Genomic DNA, 10,962 nt, shown 5'->3' with positions numbered 1-10,962 from the left:
AAGGATGCAGTAAATCAAGATATTAATATATGTCTTATGTATATGTTGCTAGCTTGGCAAAAGACTGAGGTCCAGGTATCCCATAACTGATTATATTATTATTTATAATAATAATATTATTATTATAATTATTACAAACAACTCATTATTATAATACTAAAAGTCAGACCTACAGGGCAAAAAGACCCTGCCCAAGTGAAGACTCCTCCCCGGAGGATGCAAAGAAATCAGCTGGGGTTACACAATTTGTGTGGAAATTATTAACCATTCATAATAGAGAGGCTGTACCTGGGAGGTTGCCAACACTGAATTTCTGTGTATAAATAACAGCAGGAAAAGTCTGGAGGGGTGTGCTGGGTTTGTGGAATACTGTGGAGGCTCCAGAGGCTGCAACTCTGAAATAAATAAATAATCAATGTCTCCCTCAAGTGTGTAATTGCACACCAGGTAACAAATCTGATTTTTGCAGACAAAAGCAACTTTGGTTAAAACAGATGAAGCAATCACTCCTCCAGACCAAACAGAACTCACAGCAGCAGAGAAGTTGATTTCTTTTTAAAACATGTATATTTAGAACTGTAACGCTTACAATTTCATTAAACAATCTTAGTACAATGTGTTTAATCTAACAGTATATTACAGAACAATGTGAAAAATGATTTAATAGCAAACCATGAAAATGGAATTAATAATACCTGCAGTGTCAAAGTCACTAACTTGTTACCTTTTCCAGTCAGAGAATCCCAGCAGTCATTCGCACTAAATGATGCTTTGGGTTTTATCCAGAATAAAATGGTATGATTTCCACAGAGAAAGGGCATTCCTTCACAGAAAGAAGATGCATAATAAGAACATTTTCAGCTAGCAGGTCTACTTTATACATCTAATTAGAATTTTTAAATAAAAAATAAAATTAAAGTAAAATGTTTAGACCAGTGCAGGGTGCCTATTCAACTTATTTGTGATTCTTTTTGGAAAGAGGGTTTGTTTTTTATTTCCCCTTTGTAATTTAGCAGAAGAAAAGAAAATAATGAGTTTGTCTAATGAGCAGCTCCTCACTTCAGTTTTGCTGACAAGTGTTTGACATGGGACTGTTTCCTCTGTGGAGTCTGTTGACAACGCACCATTATAGATCTGCAAGTAGAAAAGGTCATTCTCACATTAAATGCACAAGTTTCAATATCAGAAGCAGGACATCAGAAGAAGTTGTAATTTTTCCAGTCACAGGTGAATTTGCAACATTCACAAAAATTACACTTTTTTTTTTTACATTTTTTGTATTTACATTTCAGATATAAATAATGAAATTCTTTAAGTTACATGTTTTAACTTTGCTTCACGATTATTCTACATCTGCAAGCTTTCCTGTATCAAACCAACCTCCTTCTTTCATCATGAATGCACAAGTCTGGCCTCTAATCAGTAATAATTACACTAAGCCTTTATGATGAAAGGTTGACTGTTCAAGTATCACATCATACTGAAATTTTTGCCCCAACTTAACAATTGGGGCAGCAAACCAAGCCACTTGGAAATGGTAATAAAAGAAATTAATCTGGGAACTCAATAAGCCAAATAATTTATTATTAAATTCTATCAATATCTTTCTTTGGTAAGAAATATGCAAGAGGATAACCCAAAGCCCACCCCCAAAAAAAAATCATATAATATGTGACATCACAGTGTCTACTCTGTGAAGGAGAAAGCCTCAGAAAATTAAGGAATTTTGTTCAGTTAAGATTGTTTATAGCAGTAGCTCTTCCATGCATCTAAGTATGCAAATGATGGAAGTTTAATATAAAATTGCAATGGCAGGAATTAACAATGATCAAACAAAGAAAATAAAAGCAAACCAGAAAAGCAACTGTTACACCAGTGAATGTGTTGTTGTATGCTCTGTTATGTTTCTGGCACATGTGTGGAAAAGCCTGTAAATTATTACATAAAAATTCAAGATTTGGATAATTACATCATCCAACTCTACATTCTAAAATATGTAGGAAGCATGAAACAAAACTCTCAGCTGCCCAACAAAAATAAAGAAGTGGTCCAAAGATTTGGATTTTTTGCTTTTTGTTGCCCTGTGTTGGTTGTTGTGATGCAGGGATGTGACTGCAGGAAGAAAACCCAATAGCTGACACAAAACATACTAAAGTGGCAATATAAACTAGCTGACACAAGCCTCACTGTACATTGAAATTGATACAATTGTCTGCTGCTTCCATGGCCAGTACACGCCGGGTGCCACGGGTCTCCTTGGAGTTAATGTTGCAACGAGGACTGAGCAGGTCATTATCCCATAAAGTGCTTTCAAATCCAGTTCCTAAGGGGTTCCTGGTGTCCACTCCGAGCTGTCACGTGACGTTGACCTCCAGAACGTGGTCGTCCTTGCTGGGAATGACCAGGATTTGCATCCCTGTGCTGCTGTTGAAGACCTGGCCCGGGGAGAAGGGCTGGAGCCGGGGCATGGGCAGACCCTTGTGCTCCCCGCTGGCTGTGGAATGCAGGCTCCCCCTGCTCCTGATGCTGCTGCTGTCAGCGTGCTCATCCACATTCTTGTCCACAGACAGGTTATCGTTTTCAATCCAGCTATCTGTTTGAAAACAAAATGAAAAAATAGAGTTTTATTCTACCAATTAAGTCTAAAAGGTCATTTCAGAGCTCTGACAGTCAGCTCAACACATGTTCAGAGTTACTGATCATCTCTGCTGAGGTAACAGTCTGTGCACACTTTTGGCCAGCTCCAGATGTAACAGAGTGAATTATACTGGTTTAGAAGGAAAATTTCAATAGCACGACCTCACACCTGTCACAAGCTAGAAGGATGCACACTGGCTGCTCCACCAACTAAAGCTGTGTTGCTTCTATGAGTGAATTTTCACTGTAGCTCTGGGACTACTCAGTACAGAGAAATACTCTATATGGCTGTGGTATTTTAAACTCTGCATCTAACTGAATGGCCCACATTTTCAGCAGTTTTTTTATTTCACATTCAGTCCCTTGAAAACTGGGGAAAGAATCCCAAAGCTAATGAAGACACACACAATTTAGAGAAAATGGAACTGCAGGATTAGAGGGTTATCAAACAGTTTTCACTTGATTATAAATCCAGTGACAACTGATTTGCATACTAATCTTTAAAGGAAACATAAGAGAACAATGCATTTATTATTCCTCCTCAGAGATTTAGGTGGCAACCCAAATTCAAAGTTCCCATTAGAGCAAGTTTCAATTTAGGACTGTGAGTGAAGGTAACAAAGACACCTGTGAGAACCTGGTCCATACATTGTCAGTCTATTTCTTGCTTTGCCTTTCTCTTTACACAAGAACACAGGAAAAGCAGAGTAAGTGCTCTGTAAGTAGCCATGCGGTCAAAATGGCCTTACCAGCATCAAGCTGCATGGAGTGAGCAGAATGGTGAGGGAGGTATTTAAACAATCTGACATCAGGGAAAGGCAGATGCCCAGCAAACAGTGGCATCACTTCCATGTGCACTTTGTGAGTTGCTCGAGGTGCTACAGGCATAGAAATCACTCCAGAGCTTTTTCCACAGACTGCCCAGTTACTACTGTTGTCAACAACTGCAAGAATAAAGAGAAAACACTATGAAGTTCTTCTGTGAAAAATGGAGAACCCTCAGGACAGTTTTAGAGCACTTTGAAAATTTGCATTTTAGCAACATCTAAAAGCCCACCAGCTTTTATGTGTGAAGAGCTGTGCAAGGTAAGAAAACAGCCTTACACAGAAGGGATCACAGTTGGGCCTCAAGCATGTATCCATCCAGTCTGAAGAACATTTCTACTCCACTGGAAGGCAGATTAATGAGGGGAAAATAAAATATTCCCAGTCTTGCAAAATGAAAACTGATTTACTAAGCAGCAGTACCCACAATAAAGGAATTTATGCCACAGCAAGTCTGGCAAATGTTATTGTCAAGAAAAAATTAGGGGGAAATTTATTAAAAAGCTTAAGAAAAATAGTCTTACCTTCATACATAAGTTTTGTTGTGCAATATCCATCTGATTCTGTTAATGCTTCATCTCTGTCAACCTCAGAGAGCTCAACAAGCCGGGTGATGGACACCTCTAAGGAGCAGAGTGAGCCTGTTTTACAGTACTCTGCATCCAAGGGTGGGAAGATTTCAGTTTTCACATGGTACAATGTCTGTCAGGAAGAAAACAGTGCTGTTATCAAGGAGAAAGAGGTGTTTTATTTGTGTTTAAATTGAACTGGACAATGGGTACAGCACCAACTTTACACAGAACAGACACATCCTGTTAAATCTGAATGCAAGAATCACTTATAAGTAATGTCCACTTCATTGTCTTGCTCAGTTTGATAAAATCATAGAACATGGAATCCTGGAATGCTGTGCAACAGTAGGGACCTTAAAGATCGTCTGGTTCCAACCCACCTGCCATGGGCAAGGACACCTCCCACTAGAACAAATCAAATTTGATTCAATCTATTTTTGATAGCAGCAGTGAAAATATATTTTTTTCCTTCACTTCTGTACTTTAACACAGCCTTTCAATGCTCTTAAACGGACACCAATCTTACTATTAAAACAATTTTTATCAGTTTCTTAGCCCCTCCCTTTACAGACACATCACTCAGATTCTGAGTAATACAGAACTACTTAATCCCTCTTCCTGTCATAGTCCCTGGAATAACAGCGCCCACATCAAAGAACTGATTTTTAATTCCTACAAAATCAAATTTCTACCAGAAAACCCCACTGTTTCACACAGGTAGATGTCTTAAAAACTCCAGAAAGATGCTGATAGAGGTGCCAAAAATGCTTGTTACGTGGCAGTAGGCAAACAAACACCTGAAATGTTGTTCAATGCCAGTTTGCAACAAGCAGGTAGAAAACACTGAAAACAGACAAAAGGATTTAAACAATGAGAGTCTTCTCATGATGCTGCTTTTTACCCAAGCATCACAAAGGGGAACACTGAGTTTAGAGATGAGATTAAATAATGTTGATAAAACTTCCTATTAAAGGAATTCTACCTAGCCTATGAGCTTCCTAGCTGATCAAAGGAATAAAAAGTTTGTCCATAAAGAGGAAGAAGAATATTTCAGATAATGGCCTAGAAAACCCTAAATATTTCATTAGAGGAGCTAATCTCAAGCACTGCAAAAAACTACTCAGATGCTTTCAGTAGCAAAGATATTTTGGAAATTACAATTTGCTTTGGAGAGCACAATCTTAAGCCAGCAGGGAAAAAGCTCAGTAAGCTGCAGACAATCTCCATGGCACCAACCCAGGAAGGTGAAAACAGTAAAAAATAGAACACAATTAAGCACAAGTGTTACAGCTCTGACCACATTTCTGTGGCAAGGATATGATTCCACTACATCACATCAGGCTGCAGCTCTGTCACTCACAAACTGACTTTCCAATGATTCTAAGTAGGTTATCAATGATATAAACAGAATTTTTCTAATATATTTCTTGAGTTTTCATTTTCACTTCTTAGGAAACCATACTCAGTTAAGATATGCTACCCTATAACTTAGGGGAGTACTTACAAAAAAATTTTCCACTTGGAATTCGTAAGTGAACGGCTTCAAGATAAGAGACTGTTCTTCAGAGGTAGCTGGACAAAAGCTGACTGAAAACAGGCACTGCAAGGAGAGAGGAAGCTCTTTTGTCCACTTCAATTCCCATACAAAGAATATTGATTGCTTACTGTACATGACCTGAAAGAGAATGTTTAGAGTGTTAGCTGCTTCCTTCCTCTGAGAAAGCAGAGGAAATGCACACATGAATATGTTTGTCTGTTCTGACATTGGTGCAGTTTACAGAAAGAAACTCAATAAATCATTAGGGAAATACGGAACAAAATTACTAACAGTGAATCTTTTTCACAATGCACATCTTTTTAAGTGAAAGGATCCATTTCACTGTCAGAATCAAATGTTTCAGGAGGAAACACTTCAAATTCAGTGAAGTTCAATTTCATATTTTAAAATATTTTAATCAAGAGTCAAATTTAATAAAATTATTAATATGTTCTTACATACTTTTTCTAGGCACTAAGAATTAATAATTTAATATGTTCAGACAAGGCTGAAAAAAACTTCAAGGTTGCCCAGGGAATTTGTGGATACCCAATCCCTGAAAGTGTTCAAGGCCAGGTTGGATGGGGCTCTGAGCATCCTGTTCTAGTGGAAGGTGTCCCTGCCCAGGGCAGGGGATTGAAACTTGCTCATCTTCAAATCCCCTTCCAACCGAAACCATTCCATAATTCTGTGGTAAGAAACTGCTCTGCAACTGAACTGGTTTACAGCTGTATTTAGTTGGAAAACTGTCTCAGCCTGATTTTTTTTCCTAAAACCCGATGACAAACTGCAACCATAAGATGAATAAATTGAATAAACCTGCAAGTGAATCTTACCTGTTGAGATGCAGGGTTGAGAGGTACCAGCTGCAAATCTGTACACTCAGCAGAATTTTTTAGGCTGTAGTCTGAAAGCTGGAAACAGAGTTCTGACAAATTCTGTACACAGACTTGCACATATTTCCTGAAAAATGCAACACAGAGTTTTTTCAATAAAAACTGAGGAGTTACATTGGAAGAGTCCATGTCCATAAAACAAGGCTGTAAAACATCCTCTTTCATAGTAAACAAAACCAAAGAACCACACACAAACAGGATAACTGGGTTCATCCTGTGGTTTTATTTCCAAAACCACAAATTTGTTTTATTGTCATGAAAGAACGTGAAAGGAAATGCACAAGCTTCCAGGGGGAAGACAGTAAAAGCCCAACTTATATATATTAAAAAAAAAAAAACTGCTATAAATAAGACTTATGAAACCTCATACAGCTCCATACTTTGTAATAAGAAAGAAACAATAAATAAATAATGAGTACATTACCGTTTGCCAGCTGACAACAAGGAATGCTTGGCATTGAAGGGTATGCAGAATGTTAATGCAATAATAGTGGAGTAAATCGACCAAGGACAATCAATGGTCACCTACAGGAAAAAATGGAACACAGTTCTTATTTGCAATGGTCTTTGGCACAATGATTTTGCTTTTCTTTTCCTTTTTGAGTTAAACTTTTCTCATTAAGTGTCTATATCTAATGCATACAGGAGGGGAAGAAATGAACATTTTTTAAAAATCAGTATGTAAAATCTAATCTGAAAAAAGAACAGGTTTTTGTTTGCCTGTGAGTGGGATATGAAATCCCAAAGCAGCTTTTCCTCTAGGAACAGACATACCCAGTTCTAAAACTATAAAAAAAGGAAGGGGAATAAAAAAAAAAAAAGGACACCAATGGCATCTCTGATACGTTTATCCCTGGTAAAGGTCAGTATCAAATAAACTGCTGTAAGATCTATTATTTTAATGTCTTTATAATAATTCAATATATTAAATACAAGCTCATAATATTTTAAAAAATGCATTTAATGTATATTTGTTTTAATCTGAAGCAGCACACTTGACTTCATCTATCCCATGAATCAGAAGCTGGAATTAAAAGACCTCCATGCTACCTTTTACAAAGACACAGTTTATGTCTTTATAAACTGTGTTAAAACTTTATAAAACTTCATAAATTGTGTTAAAACACTAGAAGTTAGATTACTAGCCAAGGGAACAGTTGATAATTTATTAATAACAGTGTATATTTCTGCTTATATTTACAATTTCTTAACATTTTAATATTCAGTATGATTTTTGCATATATGCTTTTTGAAGGAAAATAAGTTCCAAACAAGCAAGTTCCCCTCACCACCATTCTATTTTGTGAAGTGTTTACCCCTGCAATCAAATACATTTCATAATAAAAAAGTTAAACTGCATCTTACTTTTTGATCAACAGTAGCCATGCAGTTGTCCTGTTTCTGCTTCTCTTTGTTTTTTCTGTGATTTTCTTTATTTGTAGTATTTTCCTTCTCCACTGCAGATTCTGTGGCTGATGGCAAATACATGACTTCTAGTTCAAATTCAATCACATGGTAAGCAGGGGCCACTGGCAAGCTGATGCTTGTGATCTTCTCAGAAGACTGAATCCTTAATGATGACTCTGAGATCTTTTCTATAGATGTGCAAAATGGGACAAAAAGAAAATAATAGAAAAATATGGTGGTGCCATAACCACTTCTCAGAAATGTTTGCAAAAACAGCAATGAGAAACCATGTTAAAAAACTCCACAGTAACCTCTTCAAATCAGCTATAATCTGGCACATGTTAAATATTTAACTTCCCAGGAGTAATGCTCTATCCTTCTTTAACTGCAGGAAGTTAACCACCACATTCCAGGTAATAAAAGACTCATAATGTTCAGGAAAGAACTGAGAGGGCAATTTAACAACAAACTTCAAACCAGCTAAAGAGCAACTTTAGCCCATCATATAACACTTAGTCAAGTTTTTACAAACTGAAAGCACCTTGTTAAGCCTCATAATCTCACTTCAAGCAACCTTGGACACATATGCAGCAGTTTCACATGCCTTCTGGATTTCATCAATGGAAGTAAAATTGTCCAGTTGTGTTTGTCAAAGTTCATACTACTACTCTGAGGGGGAAAATTTGAGACTGAAGTACTCAGTTGTAAATCCCTAAAATTGTTCTTAATAATGACTATTGACAAGCAGTATCAGTGTTCTTAATGCTGTAAGTATTAAGCTTCAGGATGACTGGACTTGTGAGCCTTTTAAAGATGATTCTTTCCAGTTCCTGGCTTACCCCTGGTGTTGGAGTAGATGACAGCCTTGCTCTCGGGGTGGTACAGGATGGGCATGGCATCGGCGTTGCTCAGCTGCAGAGTGTCCCCGCTCTTCATGCTGTAGTGACCAGTGGTCACTGTGAACTTCACCTTCTGGGGAATGCCAGCCAAAAGGCTCTCTGGAGGACAGAGCAGGAATTGTTAACAGATTCCAGCACGTGGTGACAATGCACTAAGCCTTGTTAGCAGACAGTTGGTCACACAGTTGGGTAACTTACAAGTGTGGGGTTTTGGTGTTATGGGACACATTAAACCCAGCTCAGATACAACTTGTGGGGAAACCACATTTCAACCTGAGAGCCCAAACCCACTTGAATAGGTTAGATGAGCTGTCTCTCTAGCACAGATTTCAGTGAAATACAATAACCCAAACGAATTTGCTAAGCTTTTAAAGTTCTCCAGGTTGCAGACAGTTCTGTATTTTCACACCTGTGATTCCAGTCACACCCACGTGCTGTATTTACATGATCAGCACAACAGGAATGTCAGTGTGCACACAGAATCACAGCTATCAGTTTCCCTAATTTGATATATGCCCAATATGCCTGTCTTTCCTTAGCACACATTGCAACCTGGAAAGCCAGCACAAAATTCATATTAATTCCTCAGCTGCCACACTCAATAGACTGAAAACAAATCACTATTATCTTCCATTTATACACTCTAATAAACACTACAACAACTAGTGTTCCACTGTTCCTGAAACCAATGGATGCACTCAGTATTCATTTTTAATAAGTTTATATCCTCTCTAGTAGAGAATCCCATTTCTTACTTATTTCTTGTAAATATCAAAGGGACTCTAGCATTAAGTTTGGAGGAATTTCTTCACAGAAAGGGAGAATACACATTGGAATGGGCTGCCCAGGGAGGTGGTCACTGTCCCAGGAGGTGTTTAAAGGGAAGACTGGATGTGGCACTCAGTGCCATGGTCTGGGTGACAAGGTGGTGTTTGGCCATAGGCTGGACTCATCCCAGAGGTCTTTTCCAGCCCAACTGATCCTGTGATCACAACCAGAAAGGAGCTTGGTAAATTACAAATGTAAATATTCACTTCTAGTCAGTGCAGCAGCTCAAATCCCACCTGATATTTCAGTGCCAATGCATGTTCAAATCAAGGTTCAAAAGTGACACTATGTGTCCAGAGCCAAGCACTGGAATCAGTTGTTCTAAACCAGCCATCACTGGCAGAACATGATGATGGATAATTTAAAAAGCAAGGTTGGATTTTAAACTCACAAGGCAGAGTAAGGCAAACTGAGTAATACTGAAGCCATGAAACACTTTCTTTAGTCCCACAGGAGCACAACAGGAATCATCAAAGCAGCTTCAGCACAGCCACTGCACCTACCAGTCATGGGCTCCACTTTGAGCTGGGGCTCCTGGGAGTACACATCGTACTGCACGATGGGGTAGATGTGAAGAAGGACAAACTGCACCTTTCCCACTGAAGTGCACAGCTGCCTGAGCGTGTATGTCCCAGGTTCTTTGGCCTTGAAAGAAAAACATTTGAATTTTTTTTTTAAGTATAAGAAAATACTTCTAGAACAAGCCCTCTGCTAAAGAACAGCAAGTTTCCATCTCATTTTTATCATGTACTTTGGGTTTGTAAGTTAAAATTGCAGATTTCAGAAAACTCAGTTTTCTGAGTAAATGACAAGCTTTACACAAAGGAGCACCTTTTGCCCTACTAAGACAGAAGCTCCAGAATGCTGTCTGATTCAAGAGAAAACATCATAATTAACCAGTACTAATAATCAGGATAACTAATATAGTAGCTATGCTGTCAATTTGTTACTTTGGGGTGTGTTTTGCCTTGTTTGTTGGTTGGTTCCCCCCCAAAGTGCAACATACATGAAAAAACACTATTAAGTACCTAAACAACACCTGTGCTTATTTGGCTAATTCATAAAAACAATTATAAAATCCCACAGCATTTATCTAAGGCACAGCTTTCAGCTCCAGCTATTGATTTCACACACTCCCCACCATACACCCTGAGTCAATGTTTACAAGAAAGTAACACATACATATTTAATTTCCAACTCTTCCCATACCCTGAGTAATGGGATTCTGGATGTTTCTTGATAAGATTAAAAACAAAAGCAAATCTGTATCACCTTCTAGTATATTTATTCTTAATTCTATTTTCTCTTAGGGACTGCTAGGGAATGGGAAATGTTTTCTGTTTTTCATGTGCCACTTTCCA

At 38.0% G+C, this 10,962-nt stretch overlaps 1 protein-coding gene across 1 annotated transcript in view; it reads right to left on the bottom strand.

The window, feature by feature from the left end:
* Nucleotides 1-544: 544 nt before the first annotated feature.
* Nucleotides 545-10,962, bottom strand: part of TRAPPC10 (trafficking protein particle complex 10) — a 37,732-nt gene continuing 27,314 nt past the window's right edge. The window contains exons 15-23 of the mRNA XM_030952168.1: nt 10,105-10,246; nt 8,714-8,872; nt 7,833-8,062; nt 6,892-6,992; nt 6,408-6,534; nt 5,539-5,709; nt 3,987-4,164; nt 3,387-3,581; nt 545-2,593 (exon numbers count right to left, since the gene is read on the bottom strand). Of these exons, the coding sequence (XP_030808028.1) occupies nt 2,355-2,593; nt 3,387-3,581; nt 3,987-4,164; nt 5,539-5,709; nt 6,408-6,534; nt 6,892-6,992; nt 7,833-8,062; nt 8,714-8,872; nt 10,105-10,246 (1,542 nt within the window). The 3' untranslated portion in view covers nt 545-2,354. The remainder of the gene's footprint in view (nt 2,594-3,386; nt 3,582-3,986; nt 4,165-5,538; nt 5,710-6,407; nt 6,535-6,891; nt 6,993-7,832; nt 8,063-8,713; nt 8,873-10,104; nt 10,247-10,962) is intronic.

This window comes from Camarhynchus parvulus, chromosome 1 (genome assembly GCF_901933205.1).
Source record: "Camarhynchus parvulus chromosome 1, STF_HiC, whole genome shotgun sequence".
Taxonomy (NCBI): domain Eukaryota; kingdom Metazoa; phylum Chordata; class Aves; order Passeriformes; family Thraupidae; genus Camarhynchus; species Camarhynchus parvulus.
This window is presented reverse-complemented; position numbering and strand designations above follow the sequence as displayed.